The sequence below is a fragment of the Fulmarus glacialis genome, unplaced genomic scaffold (genome assembly GCF_000690835.1).
Source record: "Fulmarus glacialis isolate BGI_N327 unplaced genomic scaffold, ASM69083v1 scaffold17947, whole genome shotgun sequence".
Taxonomy (NCBI): domain Eukaryota; kingdom Metazoa; phylum Chordata; class Aves; order Procellariiformes; family Procellariidae; genus Fulmarus; species Fulmarus glacialis.
Window position 1 is genome coordinate 7,812 of NW_009222785.1, and position 19,876 is coordinate 27,687.

General features: G+C 41.8%; 1 protein-coding gene across 1 annotated transcript in view; it reads right to left on the minus strand.

Annotated features, from left to right (window-relative positions):
* LOC104079521 (protein FAM13A-like) overlaps positions 1-19,876 on the minus strand; it is a gene marked incomplete at both ends in the record, with an annotated part of 26,826 nt that overhangs the window by 5,501 nt on the left and 1,449 nt on the right. Inside the window, 5 exon segments of the mRNA XM_009581585.1 lie at positions 5,958-6,108; positions 11,199-11,241; positions 11,964-12,040; positions 14,983-15,169; positions 18,066-18,301. Coding sequence (XP_009579880.1) covers positions 5,958-6,108; positions 11,199-11,241; positions 11,964-12,040; positions 14,983-15,169; positions 18,066-18,301 — 694 coding nt within the window.

Sequence of the window (19,876 nt, forward strand, 5' to 3'; positions counted from 1 at the left end):
CGCGATTCTTCCAGACATCTCCCACTTCCAATCTTTGGAATGCACTCTCACCCCCAAACAGAATTTGCTCGTGGAAATTGTTAAATGAGGGGATTTACATAGATGGAAAAAACTTAGAAGAATCAGCAGCATATTTAGCTGTAACCAAATTAAGCTCCTACCACACCAGCTAACAAAGCCATTACTAATCATGCGTGATGCATGTGACTTTGTCCCAAGGTGGATTTATATACCAGATAGGATGCGACATTCAGGGAATTGCAATGGCTCAAAGGGCCTCTGGTCAAACCCCAAAAGACAGCAAAGCACTTTATGCAAGCTAGTGGAGACCGAGGTATGTGTACTTTCTATTCTATTGATTTCAAAATACTGCCCAAAAATAGAAACTCATGTTCCAAAGGAGAAAGTGTTAAAAAGGAGAAGGAAAAAAAAGTCCTAAAAGGAAAAATCAAATTTGAGACTTGACAGAAGAAATGGCCACTATAGACAGTCAGCTGTTTTTAACCCTCGCTCCTGGAAGGTCTGACTCTATGGGTAACTTGTTTCCCTTGCTGACTTTAAGTATTTAGAAGAAAAAAATCTCATCTGGCTAACTCCCCAGAAAGTAACACAGCAATTAATTAAGGAACATTTTTAGGTATGTAGAATTATGGATTTTATCTACACCAGATCACAAAGTGGACCAGAGCTGTAGTCCAACTGCTTTCTCCCTCATACTGGCCAGGTGCCAGGCACTTCAGCTGGAAGCACTGGAATCGTTGGATTGCACAAATATACAGGCACCCACTAAGGGTAAGCTGCCGATTTTTCTGACAGTGCACAATCAATCAATTCCTGTTTACCAGAATAGATAATATCTTTTGTTATTCATTTATCCAAGATAGCTATCAAAGTGTTGAGCCTTTTCTGAAGGCTGCTAAATTCCTGGACTTAATGGTTCAGGCTTGAAGTATCTGCTGTCAGGATTAGTGTTGTTACCCTTTCCCCTTTCTGCTAATTGAAGAATAAAATCTCAGTAAAGAATGTAAATGTTTTACCTTTTCTTTGCCATTGACTTGACAGAGTCAAGTTATCCTTATTCATCTTCTGTCTTGAACAGATCTCTCTTGCTCAGAGAAAACTCTTGTTTTCTACTCATCTCCACATTCTTTCCATGCACTATTTTTTCCCCCCATTTTCCATAATGACAACCTTTCATGAAAAAAAGTATTTGGGAATATTTAACCACCATGGCTGTACCAGTGCACAGAAAGAGTGAAAAAAATTTTCTATTTCTTGGTTAGACTCTCAACGCATTTCTTTTAGGTACACCTTTTCTAAGTTGGCGCAGAAGAAGTGAAATACCCTGGTATCGAGCTGCAGTCCTTCAGAAGTGCTCAACTCCCTCTCAAAATCCCACAACCAGCTATCTTTCAACAAAGCTGTCAGCCATCTGCCAGGTGTTGCTCTGCAGAACTCTGTAGGCACACATACGCCTACAGCAATACAACCTCTCTGCCAACCTGCTGCACGGAGGGCTAGAGATATTAATAAATCTGTATCATGCAAGAAGGAAGAAAGATTAATTGTATCAAGCTGGTGTATTATTGGCGAGCCCCAACCCCTCTTGCTGACAAAAACTGACTTTTTTTTATCATTACATCGTGTATTTGCCACAGGGTCACTGGGGGCTGCAGGGCCAACAGAGGGGTGCCCACACACACATCCCACCTGAGGTGCAGCTGGCAAAATGCCGAGGGCATCTCCTGTTTCCCTCTCCGCAGCCACACAGCTGATATATGCTGCTAACACTGCTTTTACACACACCCATCTGACAAACAAAGGAGGCCAAATCTTAGCTGCTGTAAATCAAAGTAGGTCCGGAGGGATTAAAAAGCCTAAACTAATTACAACACCTGAGGTCCTAGAATTAAATCCCACTTGAAAGACCCCAGAAAGACCTCTCATAATGAAGTGAATAAAGCAATTTAAAACCCCAAAACATTCACTAGCTCAGTAACAACCTATTTTACTCATCTTATAAATAATTGTTTGAAAACATCTTTGTTTGAATACATTAGGAGGTATTCTTTCTACATAGATCAAAAAGAATGGCCCAAATAAAGCACTACCACACCTTTTCAGTTACTGAAATGACACATCTCTCAGCTAGCAAGCCAACTTTGTATTTTGTTTATAATATAATGTCATAATAAACAATGAAAAAATACATTTTTAAAATATTGATGCTATAAAATAAAATCAGTAAACAATGCAATTATTCTTTTCTACACATAGTAATAAAAATGCAGTGTGTTTCATCACCTTTTGATTTCTTATGCTAAAGAGTGTTACACATGCAAATACACTGATGTATCTAAGTCCACAGTGTTGAAAAAAAGAAATCTAAATCCAGCTTCCCTGTTGCTGTACTCTTTGGATTTTTTTGCATTACTCTTTTTTTTTTTTTTTTTCATGGGAAAGTATCAATTAAGTCAGTGTCGAAACTATTTGTAGATCAGCTTCACCCTCAGGGTCTCAGTGCTGCAATACTTGAATTCTCAACACCAAGAACTCAAATTGTGTTTTAAACGTCTACTTTTATTCTTTTTTTTTTTAAGCTTGCAAGTTTGCAGAAAAATGTCCGCTGATTGTTTCGTAAGTGCTTGTTACTGCAAACTCTGCTTGAAATCTCATCTACAGAACTTTTTTTAAAACGTCAGTAATCAGGCGACGTAGGCAGCAATCACACGCATCGTATTGATTTACTGAACCGCCTGTTCAGCTCCAAGCTGCTGACAGGGCCTGCCGCTTCTAGGGAGAGCAACATACTTCCTGATTTTCCTTGAGGGCAGGATAGCAAGTTCTGGGCATGAATTAGAAACATTTGGTAAGAAATCGGCACAATAGTGCTGGACTGAGAGAGAACACTCTGTCCTCCTTGCTTACAGTACTCGATTCAAACGTAATCCACAACAATTAAAAACCTTCGCTATGGAAGTAGCTCTGAAAATGCTTGCTTGCAAACCGTCTCAGCTGGCACCGACTGGCCAGCTTAGCAGGCAAGCGTAGCAGTCAGACATCCCAGTTCACAGAGACAGCTTGGTTTACACCCAGCCTGAAAATAAAACTATTGGATTTGCATCCGCCAAATGCACACTAGTAAAATACTTCTCTCAGACCATGGGAAACGCACCTAGGCTAAGTGTTTAGCACTTGAATTTGGATGGGGCACTGCTCACACCCTGCGTACTACGCCAATAGCCTGATGATTACTACACGTATGCTCCTATACGTAGCAGGCAAGGTGGATGCAGAAAGCATCTATGGGCACATAGCAGAGTGTAAGCCTATGCACTGGAGGAAGCGGGAAGCGAATTTCTCTGTCCTCTCTCTGCTCAGCTTTAGGTAAAGGGAACATAGCCTGGAGACGTACAGCAAGTCTCTCCTCCTGTGTACAGATTTGACTATGCGGTGAACCTTAAAAAAAAAACCAAACCAAAACCAACAACAAACTGGTAAAAACTACTTCTAGCATAACATAAAAGGCAGGGAGCCCTGCTAGCTCACCTGGCAGGAGTTATCACAGTTTTGTGCCCCTGAATCAGGATTTTTAAGGCAGCTCTGGTCTTAACATGAAAGGAAGTCTGCCTGACTGACAAATAAAAGCTAGTCAATGGACAATGTTGTCTTGCATAATTTTGTGCCCATTCTTCAAGGCCCTTTCCTAACATTTGACTGGAGGCAGTGACAGCTACAGCTGAAGGCAACCCCTCAACCTGTAATTGTTCTCACAAGCCATTTGTGAAAGGCCCAGCAGTTGCCCTGGTCTCTACATGCTCTGTATCTCCTGCAGTGTGATACAGAGGGCCCTGCCCCCAAAAGTCAGCTCAACTATGTCCTGGAGAAATGGATAATTTCCTGAGAGATGGACCTACCAAATATGCTAGAGCAAAGAAATAAGTAACTCTGTGTTACTGCATTTGGAGGCACAGTCCTTTCCCTTTTTACTGGGGATGCAACCAGAGCTGCGGAACAGATCCTGAAGAGATGTGTGAAGGTTTGAGTGACACAGGCTGGCTGGGGAAGGGAGGATGCCTTGTCTGCTAGAGCTGCAGATGAGTGGTACAACCCTGCCTTGAAAAGCCAGTCTCCACGACAGAGTCTGCCATTAGCTGCAGAAGCAGTCTGAGAGTTGACATTAACATCTTCCCCTTCCTGGCTGCTGCAAGCTTGATTTCACATCCACAGCTAGGAAAGACTCAGTCTTTCCTTGCTGAGACACCGAAGGCACCATTTTGCTGCTCCTTCATCTGCGCCAACAAAATGGTGATTCTGGAAGGCAAGTATTTTAGACGACATCTCTCTCACCCCAGACAGCTGATTCTTTTGCAACTGCCCACCTCCTCCTCTTGTGAAATACATGTGAACAGAACGGAGGAAGGAAGAATCAGAGAGAAGCACACAGTCACATATGCTCATAATCCTTTTCATATTTGCAGGTCAAGAAAGCTAGAATCCAAAAATAAGAGCATGCCTACGAAGAGGGAGTTGTACCAAAGGTGCAACTTATTTCATACAATGGGAGAGCCTCTGGCAGACAGAAGGGAGCTGCGTTCTCCCCTTCATGCATTCATATGACTCCCATTAGTAATCCAGGAAGAAAAAAAAAGAAGTGTCATTATTTCCAAAGGTTCACATGACGGCTGAAGCCACATATCACCTCTGAGAACACAGACGTGCTCACCCTGGCTCGAGACCCTGCGGGGCAGTGCTAATTAGCATCTCAGCAAACACATAAGGCAGCCGTGGTCTCCTGGGAGCCCTTCCACGGCTCTTTGATCAGCCATGCTGCATGCGTGGTGATACCACCCAGGGAATCCCCGCCTAGCAAGCAAGTGGAGAACTTCTCTCCCGTCCATGGTGACTAGTTGCCTGGCTGAATCAAAAGCCATCTTTACTCATGCCTGAAGCGTCATAACTACTGCCCTCCTAGAGGGAAAGGCAAAATATACTAGGTCACGTACGCTGTGGAGGCAGGAGCAGAGAACTTAACTTTTTAGTGTTCCTCAGAGACTGTTTTTTTAGAGCAATAAATTAGTTACACATTTTCCCCCTCTTGCTTTATTAAAATACCAGACTTGCATTTTCCTGTTTCTTCCCTGTCAAAGTCCCTCTTTCACTCCTAAAGCACAAGCTAACAGAAGAATTCTTGCTTGTACACAGAGACATACTCAGTAATTGAAAAAGGGTGTGATCCCAGAGGTGCTGGACACCTTCAATTAATCTCAATTTCAAATGAAATTGGGGTTTGTGGCACCAAAGTTCCCCCAGATTTCCCACTCCTAAGTGTGTCAGCGCAAACAGCCAACCAAGCACGCACTCTGGAGATGAGAACTAAGAAACAATATTAAAATAATTTAAACCACATGCAATTTAACACTGCCGTTTGAGCTGGTGATCAGAATTTTTTCACAGCATAGATAAAAAAAGAAGTTGTTTGTAAGAGCCATCAAAAGACAGACTAGCAGATAGACAGCCTTTTTTCCAGTTGTGCTTTTCAGATCCAAATCATTATTTCCAAATAATGATTGAAGTGGAAGAAAAGGGAGGAAGAAGGAAGTTCCTTTTAGACTGTGAAATACCCAGTTTCTTTGAAGTGTAGGGCAGTCTAGCTTAATATTCGAGTGCCAGCCACCAAGAAATAAGTATCCTGAAACACTCAGGCACATAACAGTACTAAACAGCACATGAAATAACTTCAAGAATAAAACAATTATTTTTCTTCCTCTAAGTGACAATTAGAATTGGTACCCATCCAGTATTTCGCTCTCCAAACTTTCAGTTCCATGTTCAGGACAAAATTGCTTTCCTGCTGTTTTTGGCAAGGGAACATGATCATATAAAGATATACCCAACCCACTCAGGTTTCCCTCTCTCTCGTTTCACTCATATGATCAGCCATCACACAATCCTACCTTCCCAGTTGCTGTCATCACACAGTGCTGTCAAATCCAGCCGAGGCACTTCTGACACAAAGCTGTTTTCCTGATCATCACCATCTTGATTTCTTTGCAACTTGTTTTCAGGAACGCTTGGATGCTCTTGAATCTTCATACCTGAAGTCAGCTATATTCCCATACACCCACAGAAATGAGAGAGAAAGAAAAAAAATGTTTCAGGAGGCAGAGGAGGAAAAAAAAAAACCCTGCAGTCACAGCAGCAGTAAGCTCATGCCTTTAGCTAAAAAGATCCAAACAAACAGACCCTGACGTTTCCAGCTCCAAATCCAAATTCCCTGCTCGTTGACCCCTACGTACTAATTGCTCACTCACACCGGTAAAAACATCTGTCCATCTGCCTTCCTTGAATTTTTTCTTCTTTAGAAAGCCACTGCAAGTTCCCAAGACTGCCTGCCCTGACAACTGCATGCAGCTGAACAAGCCTCCAGTAATTGATTGGGATGAAAAGGGAGGGAGGAAGGCAGAGAGAAAGGGAGAGAGAGGGGGTGGCTGCATGCACTTCCTACAGGAGTGCAACTCCTTGGAGCAACAACAAAAACGCTGCTGCTGTTGTAAGGCTGTAGCAATATGGTGTCTTCTAAAAAGCAGGCACGGGAGCTCCTGAGGTAGCAGCCGCAGACAGCAAGCAGTGCAGGCTACGTACATGAATGTTCTCATGCAGGCTGTGCTGGCTCAGATCAATTAGTGCCAGCTAAGCTGTGCTGACTGCACATTCCCCGATTTCCTGTGGTTGTTTTCTAGCTAGGCGTGGGGAGAGCAGAACTATTTATGGAGGAGCTCTGGGTATTAAAGCAGTGTTGCGCAAATCCAAACGGCAGTGGGGTTTGGCATCTCAGCTGGAAGCAGTGTGGACTCTGGGAAAAAGCCAAAAAATTCACACAAGCATCCAATGACTTAGGGGAAAAAAAAAAAAGGCAGAATGCTGTCAAGTAAATGATTCATCATTTAGCACTACCTAGAAGCAACTGCTGTTTGTTTCACTACTATTCACCCCTGCACATACCACACGTCGTGTGCATTTATGCAGAAATCACTGCCATTCCCACAATCCAGATACACAGTGCGCGTGTCTGTAATAGTGCTTGATGACACAAGCAGTTTTGTCACTCTAAAATAAATTAGCTGTAATGCCTCACAGAGGGCAGTAGGGAAAAGGAAGTGTAACGCACGTACATAAACGTATAGTGTGATATGTATCAACACACCAACAAACACAGAGCTATCCAAATAGACAGCATTACATTACTATATAAACTATTTGATCTTCGTAAGAACAGTTTAGGCATAATTCTCTCAAATATAGTCTAGCAGGTAGTCAAGATGCAGATTTTCCCCCTGCAGGTATTTTGATAATCTAGTTAGCAATCTGCATATGCTGATGTGCAAAGAAAACGGGCCTAAAGAAAATAACCAGTACATTTGGACGTATTTTACTTGTGAACCCAGAAGCATAGCCAAACTGTACTAAATCAATATCCTTAGCACATGCCACTAAGGCACATTTAATTTTTTTAATCTGCATAAAGCTAATGATGTGTTTTGGTTTTTTTCCCCTTTGACCAGAGAAAAACAAGTAAGCTTCATGTAGAGAGGGAAAAAACCTGCTCAGTAGACAAATCATATGAATAAATGTTTTTAACTGGATTCAATCCCATCAATCCCTGCAATTGGACAGGGTGCTAGATAATCTCATCTAGGCTCCCTTTCCCACTAAAGCTTGGACCAGGTGATATTTCGAGGTCCCTTCCAACCTGGGCTGTTCTATGGTTCTAAAAACCCGGGTGATGAACACCCTGGTATTTGTAAAAAGTGTTCTGCATCCTATTTGCATAAGATTTGTATTTTCTTTTCATTTCAATAAATCGCCTTTTTGAAACATTATAACAAAAGGAAACACTAGATGACAGTTTGCCAAGCACTAATAACTCGTACAGCTTGACACTAAATCTGATTACAAACGTGTTTATTGTGAGAGCTGTACATGGAAAAATGCTAATTCACCATTCAATATCTTTTAAGCTGCTTCCAGGTCGGGAGGACTTAAATATTTCTTTAAGGTCCAGTAACAAATTTCTTGCCAGGATCTAAATAGTCAGTGTACATTACAAACAGAAAGACTGGTCAGTGGCCAGAAACAGGCAGTCTTCTAAATTTACTAAAGAACAAACTGTACCAGTTGATAAACTGCATTTAAATTGCCAGCACAGTATTTTAAGGCTGAAAGAAATAAAGCAGTAAGTTTCAAAATAGGTGCTATTTTTAATAACATCAAGAAGTGTGAAGAGAGAAACTTATGTAGATTTTAACAATTTCGAAGGGAGCAACCTGAAAATACCATCCCATCACCACCACTGATACTAATTATAGAGTTAAATGTCTTTCTACAAAAAGTGTACAGTCTCCTGACTTACTAAGACTCTTAAAAGGTATCTGTATTAGATATAAGAGCACTTCCCAGATGGGTAAACATTTCCATTACAGATATATTAGAAAGATCATATCAATATCTTCCTTCTAAAGTCACCTCAGTTGTTGGAAGTATTAAAAGCTGTTTAAAACCAGGAACAGGCCTGTTCTGTGCCTGCAGCCAGTTACTCTCCTTTCCTTGCTCACTGATGCAGCCTCTAATACAATGAATAAATCATTAGGCATTCTGAAGAACAATGGTGGTACAAACCCAGGAGACTCAAGAAAGCAGATGTTTAACCTTCTTTGCATTAACGCTCCAAACCCATAGAGTAGTAGATAATTCAGTATTCCCATCACTTATTTTCCTGTTGGTTTCCTGATGCCACCAGTTGCCAACCTCCAGGACAAAAATCAAGTAGTGGAGAACTACTGTGCTTTAGGTATGGATGTGCCACAATTTCTTACAAACCAAAGGGGCAGCAAGTTGATGATCTCAGTAGCAGCTGGCAGTCATAGTGCACTGCGGATATTACATAAATGACCATTAAAAAAAAAAAAAAAATCTTCAAACTAGGCACCCGAGTTCTGCTTTTTAGAAGCTGCTTTTGCAGCCATGCTTTGCAGGTACCAGTAACTACAGATCTAAGTAACTTTGGGAGAAGTCAGTGCTTTCATTCTCCCTGCTCCAAAGCAGACTCAGCATAAAGAGTAGCTCAAGCAGCTAGAAACAAATGGCAACAGAAAGACCTTTGAATTCTGATGAGGAAGTTGTATTCTGTTTGATTACGTGTGGATTCAAATCAATTTTATTTAGAAGGCTCGCTTCCCTTACATCCGATCATCCGTTATAATGACAAGCAGCAAGCATCCTTAAGCACCTCTTGGTAATACAATCTGATGCAAGAGCACAGCCATTCTGCTGCCTTACTCCTGAGTCATGCCAATCCCCCTCTACACTTGTTGCCATGTTGGTGTAAATCTTAAACACCCTTCCCTTATCAAAATCTGGGTACTAGAAACCTGTGTTTTTCAAATCACAGTCTACATCCTGGAGCTTAGCTACTTCCAAGGGCAGATTATGAAGGCTACAAAAGCACTGAAAATTCATTCGGGACATGTGTTTCAAGTATTTTTACTGCCTCATGGGGAACCGAGTCTGCACAACTGGTAGCTATGGCAAATTCCAAATACCTTTCCTAGTATCTTCAGATTGGAGACAGGGTGAGAAAGAGAAAAGAGTAAGAAAGTCCCTGTCCTTTCCTCATCCTGAATGAGTTGTTTGTTAGGAAAGGTATGTCTTTAAGCTGCCCTAAGAAAAAGGCTTATAAGGGAAAAGGAATGTAAAACTACGCTGCAGGAATGTAACATTTTCTTGACCTTGTAATTCCTATATAATACAATCTCTGGGTTAAGGCTATGTCTTCTCCTGCAGTTAAAATTCTAGATTTTAAAACTCTTCTAAGGAGAAGTTTATTTTAAGATTATGATTTCATATTCAAATATACCTCTCCCAGACTAACTTAAAAGCTTAATGGGAGTATTGTGTGGCATGAAAGTGACAGCACCTTCCCCACATGCAAGCCGGTACATGAGGAACAAGGTGGTGCAAAATCCACGCTCCGGAAAATGCAACAGCTCACGAGCAAGTGCAGGATCATTGCGGATTACTGACCCTCTGTGAGCAAAGTAGGAGATCCATCTAAGCCCACTCAGAGCAGTGATCAAAGGCAGTTGTGAACACCCCTTGCAGAGGTTACATGTTTCAGTGTCCCATGAACTTCTCCAGCTACAACACAGCTGGTCAGAGCCCAGCTGCTAGCAAATAATCTCTTTTACCTTTGCTAGATGGAAATAATACCTACCAGAAATGAAGTCTTTCAAAGACAATAAATGCATAGTGGCTTTTATTTTTAAAAAAACACAAGAGAAGGCTAGTTTAAAAAAAACTATCAGCCCTCAGTTAACTCCATGCGGCCAGAGAAACCAGACATTGTCCACAGCTGTTTTACTGTGCTCCTCTAAAATGAGTGCACAACTGAGGGAGAGGTGCCTCAGATAACTCTCCCTAGTATTTTAAATGCTTGGCTGTATAGAGTTGTTTCAAGCAAACCCAAATGAACCAGTGACTGCAAAGGTGTTCACCTAACCCAACGCCAATCTTTGCTTTGCTGAACAGTTAGATGAAAAACACCATAAAGTGAATGCAGGAGGTAGGTGTTGAGCAGAAACGGAAAGTTGGGGAAAAATATATTGCCATCAAAGTCCCATCTCCCTTCCTGACATCCATCCCAATCACCAACCCTCAGAGTGAAGCAGGAGATGATCCAGTTTTCTAAGACAAATGGATCACAGACACCTATGTTCAAAGGTAACAGGCCGCATTGGGAAATCATAAATAAAAGACCAAATGATTTTAGAGAAATCAAGAGAGACAAGCTAATCTTACTACCCTGGGAGATAACCAGTCACACACCCTGTTTGCAATGATTAAAAGGGAACTTGGCGTCACTTAAACCGAAGTGCTGACTTCCGTGACACTTCCCTTTTTGGCAAGGAGGGATTGAAGGGACTGAAGCAGATGCCTTCAGACTCCTCAGTGGCTGAGAGCCTCCCTAAATTATGTAAATAAAAAGCAGAGAGAAAGGAAAGAAAAAGCAAATGCTAACTCCATTTCTCTGGGAGAAACAAAATTTCACAGAACTATATGCCTAACTACTTTTTTCTACTCAATAAAAAAGCCCGTTTAGAGAGCACAAAACTGAAACACAAAAACCAAAAAATACCAACCTGAGAGTGCCTGAAAAAAACCTCATCGTTTTCACTTTCTTTGCTACAAAAAAACAAAAACAAACCAACATATTACAAATACAAAACCAGACTTGTAACAAAAACAAGCAGGACTTCTGCACACACAAGTTTTTAGATTCTTGCTACTGCTGCACACTTACTAACTCATTCAGTAAATGAAGGGACACTCTGGGCTGCAGCACTTCAGGCTGCTAAACTATGTATTTTTGCTTCCTCTCAGGAGCTATTTGTGAAAAATGTAATTTCATTTAAGTCCAGTGCCCTTAATCCAAACCAATACAACTCTCCCAACAAACATAACTCTGGAGAGGAATTGTCATCTCAGGCGAGCAGAGTGGGGCTGTACAGCTCTCGCAGAAGAGCGACGCATAAAGAGAAGAGCTAGATTCCCAACCCAGAGGCCAGGTGAGACAGGCCCTGCAGTCCCCTGTGTGGAGCATGCTGGTTCAGGTGCTTCACAGCTGACTTCTTTTCAAGTCTGCACCATCAGCATCTTCAGTGCCATTCCTAACAGGCTGGGAGAAGAGTCTTCGTGGCGTATGCTGCTGGGCAGAGCCCACACAACATATGCAGTGCCTCCATACAGTTCTACTTTGAAGCTAACATGGTGGGTAATGCTGTTCTGCAGCATAACTAAATGTCACCCTCATAGACTGGTAGAAGATCTCCTAGGCTGTACTACAACCACAGGGAAAATAAAACATACATATATTTAAAAAAAACCCAAAAAACCAAAAAAATCACCTTTCTTCAGATAAAATTTCCATGTCATCAGGTCCTGTTCTGTCTATAGGCCTGGATGAGCTAAAGCTTTCCATACTCTGTAATACAGCAAATGTTAAAGCAGTAAGATACATAAGAGAAATAGATTCAAGCTGCAGGCCATTAAACAGTTCGAATATAGAAATATCCAACAGGACTTCTCAAAACAAGACAAAAATCAGACTACTGCCTGCTGCACATTTATAACAAAACAAAACCCACACTTTATTGCCCATAACCTGCAAAAAAACCAACTGCTCACTGCTTCATCTCTTTCATCAGATGGCCTCAAAATGTTTAACAGAATAATGCTGCATGGTACCCCGCCAGTTCCCATTTTACAGACTGACAGACAGGCTGAGCTTGAGAGCAATTCTGTGATGTGTCCAAGTCCTGTAAGAGCAGGTACCAAAATCCACAGCATCTTCCTAGCAGGACTCCTTATGCTCATCTTAGAAAATACTCCCCTTTTCAGCCAAACCCTTCCCCAGTTTCTTCTTAAATGGGCAGAAGAATGCAAAAAGACTGCTATACGCACAGAGGTAATGTTAAGTTGTGCTAATACGAATGCAGGGCGAGAAATTCAACTGGTTATGACAACTTGTTCTGAAATTTGTCTTGGCTACCATTAGGAACATTAATGCTGTTGTCCTCTAAGAGCTTGAGAAAGTACTGTGAAGACAAGCCATGTTGCCACTTCAGGCACATGTCCAGGAGGTTTTCTACCCTGGTTTTTGGGCAAGTCCCTCTTAAATAGGAGGAAAGTCAGCCAGTAGAATGGAGTGTGGTCCCTGCCCTGGGCCCCAGGAACTGCGTGCACAGACTTCTTGGGGCAGTCACAGCCCTGTCTCACCTGCTACACCTCCAGCCCCATGAGGTGACACAGCTCAGTCATTTCAGCCTTACTTAATATGATTCTTCAAGTCCTACTGGTACCTGGCTACCATGTCTCTGAAATGCAGCTACAAGCTTTTAATGCTTTGTGGTTGGTTTGCTCAAACGCTTTGGTAAGCGGAACTGACAGATTTTTCACCGCTGACTTAGACTTTTGAGTCAGATGCAATTAGACAGCTAAGAGGAAAGCTTCCACACACTGTCCTACATACTCTTTCAGGCTTTGAAAGGCAGGAAGGCTCAGAAAATGGTGGCTAAGAAGACACAACATCACAAACTTGTTTACATGACGAAGGCCTATTAATAAATGCTAAGGTGCAGGTTATGTCCTTTGATACTCCAAGCAGGTAGTCTAATTTGGGTTATTATTTGAAGTGTAAAGATGTAGCCAAAAGAAAGCTAAACCACCACACATCCTGCTGGCAGTCTCTGAAATGCAAGTATGAAATAAGCGCACTCATGAAAACTTAAAAAGCTGCCTTTGCTCTTCAAAAAGAGTAACACCGGGCTCACTGCAAGCTGTTTCATAACAATACTCCCAGTTGACAATCCCACTGCGACACTTCCTCTAGCAAAGCAAGCAAGAACCACACTGATGGTCATCTTGGTCAAAGCGCTTTTTGTGCAAGGTTAGTTCATTTTATGTTCCTTTCAGCCTTTGCCCCTCAAGAGATCCAAAAATGAGGGGCAGGGAAAAGTCCAGTGGACACAGGTAAGTTTGAGGACATTTCTTCTGGGCATGTTTTAAGACTTCATGAATGTTTTTCAGGTCCACAGCAAAAGTGGACACTTCTGTCAGTCTTTCCTTTCCCAAATCCTGAGTCAAATTCTCATTTACATTTAAACTGCTTTACACACCACAGGTACAGAGAAGAGGTGCAGAAAAGAGTGTAAGCACTTGACCTTTGCCTATCTTAAAGTCCATTGCTACAAGCAAAGACACAAAGTGAGAGTGTGTCTATCTCACTGTGCTCTTTCATGAAGTATCACATAAATAGGTTACTGATATTGAGCGCTAAATCTAAGCGCAGCCTAAAATTTTTGGCATCTTGCCTTCTTTTTATCACAAAGAGAAGCCAAATCTGCCTCTCTCTATAATCTCTGCACAGGGTAAGAGCATCAGATCATTGCAACTTTGTGACCTAAACAAAATGAGTCCCAACACAATGTCACATTAAGAAGGAACTCACTCACAACAGGCTCTAAAACTTAATCATGTACAACAAAGGAAATGCCCTATAGCTTGGAAGGACAGTCTTTTCACACAGCTTTCACTGTTACTAGTCACCGTGTACCAGTGCCAGGCACCGGATGCATAGCACTTCTGCCACTGTAAGCACACCCTGCGTTGAAGCACAGTACAGTTTCTCAACTGCTGACACTATAATCAGTGTCTGGTTTGGTTGAGACGGAAGGAGGGTGCATCAGTTTTATTCTACAGCTTGTAAAAGTTGGCAAACTGTCTTCTACCGTGAAGGTCACACAAGAATATGCTGGGCAAATTCTACAGTATTCCAGATTTTTAGGTCGTTATATCGGTGTCATTTACCGCCTCAGTAAAAGGCAGCTAGAGTGATCATCTTTTGGACCAACACAATCCAAAGTGTTTTGCAAATTGCAAACACCACAGTAACACACAGACTTTAGGGAAAAGGCATAAAACACCTTTGTCATCTCATTAGCAAGAAGTCACTTGCGATCTATGGTTTCAGAACTTAGCAGGAATATACAAATAAGCTTGACCTAAACATGTGAACCTACATCTGAGGTTCCAACCTCCTTGCGAGACTTTTGGAAGTCTGGGAAAAAGACTTACTTCCTTTTTCTCTTTCCAAAATGCTTCTCTGAATTCAGAAGAAAAAAGCAAAAAGTTGTGGGAAGAGAAAATGACCATGGATGGAGTAAGAGGATCGTAGCAGAAATACGGCTTCTCAGTTGCCTCGTCACAAGTGCGGGACCCAGTGTTCCCCATAGTCCAAAATAGCCACTTATGCTTGTACTGTAGGCAAAAATGGCTACCCAACCGAACCAGATGTGCACTGAAATCAAAAAAAGACTTTTTCCCACCCTAGTACTAGGCATCAAATAGTACAGCATCCCGGCTTACCACAGGACTGTCCTGGTTGTCATTAAGCTCTGAAAGCTTGGTGCTGGATTTCTGCCGTTTTGGTTTATTCCTTTCACTAAGATATCCGGAGCTGTTGTCTTGTAATTTTTCTACTTCTTGAGCAGCTAGAATACAGTCTTCAAGATTGCCAAATCCAGAGGGAATGTTTTCTTTGTTGACAACTTCCCTAAAAAGAAAAGGGATGTTACAACAAGAGGTTGTTTAAAACATTCTCCCGCTACATTTATGGTAGCAATAGAGAAATGCATCACGCTGACTGGTGCAGTTCCGGCAACATCTTCTACGCCCTACGAAACCAGTATCTCTGGTTCTTCCTACTACAGCGAACAACACACACTGTGCAATGACAGATCCCTTTGAGGAGTGAAAGCCAGCTGTATACACCTCAGGTGAGAAAGCTGTGAGGATCAACATTTGGGACTTGATTCAGTTCCCACTAAAGCCAATGCAGAGAATCCCATTGACTTCACATGGAAGCTGGACTAGCTCCTGGCTGTCTGTGGTATTTTTATAGAGAATACGCAACATATTTTCCTTTGAGACACGTGCTTTTAATTTAGAAAAGTGATTCACAGCTGCGGTCCAAAGATCTCCTTTGGTGCATGACACCACATAATAGGCCCTCTTATTCATATTCTCAAATGCAAGAGCAGGACTGTGGTGCTTCAGCCAAATGCTTGATTCCGATTTGGGAATTACACAAAACAGGAAAGGGAATGCATCTCTGCAATGGCAACACAACTGCTAGGACAGAGGACTGTTCTGCTATGTTGGGAAGTGAACGGGACAGCTAGCTTTAAGTCATCACGTGATGTGCTAGCTGGGACTCTCTGGGCTACCAGGGTGTGTGCTGTTTTCCAGAAGCCTGGCGTATGGTTTATCTTGCCCTGCACAATTAGGCTCCTGCGTCCTTCAGCATGCAGTTTTCCCTTCACAACCTGCTTAGTAGTCTTCCCTCTACTTTGTGCAATAATGAAGACACACATACATAACACATCACTGCATTATGGGAACAGGAGAAACACAATGCATCTCATTCTTCACCATCCTACCCTGCTGGAGGCTAAAGGCAAGCTGCTTACACTTGACATTGAAACTAGAACATTTGCTAACTGTTGTATGCGCGGCTGCCTTATACAGTGCTGTGCGACTCCAAAGCCTGCTTTCATGAACAGCAGGAGAATTTATCTAGACTTGCACTGGTGTGACAAGAAACCACTTACTCTGTAGTATCTGGACAGTGGCAGCATGACAAAGCATTCAGATCAAAAACAAAACCAGAAAGTTCCAATGGTTTTCTAGATCATGAATCTCTTAGGTTTTGGTGGTGGAAGAGAGATACAAAGAGGTATTATAAATCTATGATTAAAGTTCTAAGATAACATATTTGCCTCTGTGGAAGTTTTTACAAACCCCTGAGCAGACCAATTATATATACATAGCATGTAGAGCATGTAGTCTGCAAAGCCTGGGTGTTCACGTATGTGTGTTTGCAATAAACACTCTTCCTGTCTGAAGTCCCATCTTGTGACATTACAAATCCTCTTGTGATCTATCACAGGGCAAGGAGATGAAGTCACTAACAATCAAAACAACAACAATAGAAAGAAGTTTTGAAAGGAATTCCCAATTTTCATAATTCACCCAAAGGAGTTCCAGCAATCTGATGTAAGGGAACCAGGGAAAATAATTTGAACCCTAGCCAGCATTCAAAACTTCCGATGTGCTTTAAATCCTTGGCTCCAGCTTTATGGACTGAACCTGAACAACTGCGTCAACCAACTGCGTCTAAAGGCAGCTCTGTAACACAATGTTGAAAAAAAGCCCTGCAGTACTATATGCTTCCAAACACGTACACTAGCCAGTCTCTGACCTACTTACCTGAGAAGCCTGTCAGCAGGGCTACTAAACAAGAAAAACTACTTCAGAACTGCTGCCAGATACTTTGGTGAGTTGTAAGTGCTAATTTCCCAGTCCATCTTCACAGCATATTTCCATTCACTATGGAAATGGCTTTTTATTTTGTAACTATGGATTTTTTTTCACAACAGTAGCATTGACACATTTTGGGAAATAGCATGGCTGCAATATTAACATGAGGTACTGACAGTTATGCACCTGTATAAAAGTGGCTTCGTATAGGAAGGTGCAGATCCAATAGGATTTGGGGAATTCAGCACCCAGGAAAAAACAAGAAGAGACAAGATATTTATTTTGGAATCTAACTTGCAATCCTAGCAACAGTCAAGTATACACATTCTTTACAAGAACTAGCGCTGTGTTAAAGCTAGACATATGTGTAAGCACTGATTAGATCATGGCCTTGCAAAGTCTGCAGTTAGAGTTCCTCAAAGATAGCTATGCCTCGGGCCAAGTGTTTGTTAAGGCTGTGGTGATAACACATTTGTACCACACAATATATGCCACAAGTAGAGGAGTATGAAAGGAAAAATAGGTATTATTTTTACTCTTTGACAGACATTTAATGAAATTCACCATTAAATCATGTTTAAACTTTGTGTAACAGGGTAGATAAAAGTTCTTAAATTCTGATTAATCAAAAGGAAGATTTTTCTACTTCAGACAAACTCCGAAGCCTCCTCAATAAACCCAAACATAAGCTGTGCCTTCACATACAAAAGGGGAACTTGATCTCATTTTTGAAGACATTCTGAATTCAGAAAAGCACCTAAACCCAATGTTTTTATCTAAAGTTAGTTACAGGCGATAGGGCCAACTGCTTGGGAATTTCCACTAAAGCAATAAATACTGTAATTAAACAATTCCAAGTACTGTAATTAAAAACTCTACTATACTGCTTAAAAAAATCGGATTCTTATCATGCTTTGCCCCACTCCATGACCTCTAATAAACTCCACATTTCCCAGCTCTAACTGATGCAACGGAGCTCCGCACAGGCACTGCAGTCTGCTCTGCACTTTCAACCCAGGGCAAGGGCTAGTGCATTTCGTAACAGAACTAAGCATTGCCTTGATAAGAGGACATGACTAGGGTACACTTAATCAAATATACTTTCCAAAACAAAGAAATCAGGCTCGTACATGTCTCTGTTTCTCCGGGCTTCCTCCTGCTCTTTGTGGTGTCGCCTCCTCTGCCTGGCAGACACATTAGAAGAGGCTGAAGATGTTCCCGATTCAGAGTCCTCTGAACTCTGGCCGCCTGAGCCATGAACATCAAAGAGATGCTGCTCCACGGCTGAGCGGATTGTCTTCTCTAAATACCTGTCAAGCCGAAAAATAAGGTCAATTGAGCTCAAAGACTTTGTGGAGCTCCCTCTCTGCAACAATAAATAAAGAAAGGGTATCCGAGGGTTATGTTTTATTATGATGGCAAGGCAGTATAAATGTCCTAGGGCTGTGACATCTGCAAAGAGCTAAGCCAAAATCTTCAGATACCCTGATGTTCAGGTTCCTCAGAAGAGCTAAGCCTTCCCAAAATTAATCTTGCTCTTTTTTATTTCTAGGGATGTTTGAACCTTCAGTGAAACAACTAATTTTACTTACTGCAACTATAGACATTGGTGCCTAACTTTCATCCTCCACTTTAAAAGTCCTTGCCCTGACAAAACTGTATTTGATACCCAGCCATGCTGACACCAGTCAAGTCTCTTGTGCAATCCGAGCTCAGTAAGGCAATGGATCACCTGAAAGAAGGTGATTCACTGCTGTCTCACAGGGGGATGAGAACACGCAAACAGTGCCTCACTACAAACTCCTCATACGCTTAACTCGGTGACCAAGGACGGATTTGGTTCTGAGTTCATGCTGTTTTCGCACTGTTCTTGTGCCATGAATGCACCCACAACCACCCCTGACTTACTCTGGTGTGAGATCACCATCACGCCCACTGGCAGTAAGAGGGCTTCCACACAAGCTACAGCAAGGGAGCCTCTGCAGTTGCATCAGTTAAAGATGTGGGACTACTTGAACTTTCAACATGACCAAATCTCCTTCATTTTGGTACCGACATTTTCTTGCAATATTTCCTTCCTTCCTTCCTTCAGCAGAGGAAGCTTTTATGGGCAAAATCTAAATTTTTTTTTTTTTTTTCCTTTTTGTGAAAAGATCATTTGGAAACACATTTTTGTACATCCCTGCCCCATCCCTGTTTCTTGCAATGCTTTAAGTAGTGTGCTGAAGAATGAGTTTTTCAAACACGCCTGTCCAAAGTCCATATATAGCTTCTAGTGCTTTTTCCATAATTAAAAAAGTTTTCTGCAGGATTTGCTGGTTAATTTTCAACTAAGTAGCTATGAGTATGGGAACCTGTACCTGGGCTGACTTCTCCAGAGAATTTACAGAAGTTGTTGCTAAGTTGCTATAGCTGTAAGTCTGCTGAGACTGCAGTTCCCGAAAAAGTCAGAAGATCTTAGCAACTGCAAAAATACACATGGTTTAACTAGGCAAGTATGTCTGTGTTTCAGGTATTGACAAGAATCAGTTCTGCAAACCCATCAGCCATTGGAAATTTCCAGCTCCGGCAAGGGAGCGAACTCATTAGCTCTGCTGCTCCTACTTATGGTAGAGGGGTCAAGCCCCATCCTCTGCTGGGATGCAACAGGGCGCAAACAAGAGCAACACAGTACAAATGGCTTCTCTAAATATGCAAGTTCTGCCTAACCAAAACATTGCAGGCAGAGTCCAAGGAAAGAACCAAAGGCCTGAGAATTTTTCAGAATGAAGTGATTTATTATCATTGCAGATGCTTTGGTTTGGGAAACACTGTCTTTTGTTTGTGTAAGAACAACCCTTAAAGAGAAATCAAGGAATGACCACCACTTTAAAAAGCTCCAATATACAAAAAAGGTATCTACAAAATTGTAAAAGAGACACTTACTCTCCTGTAGCAGGAA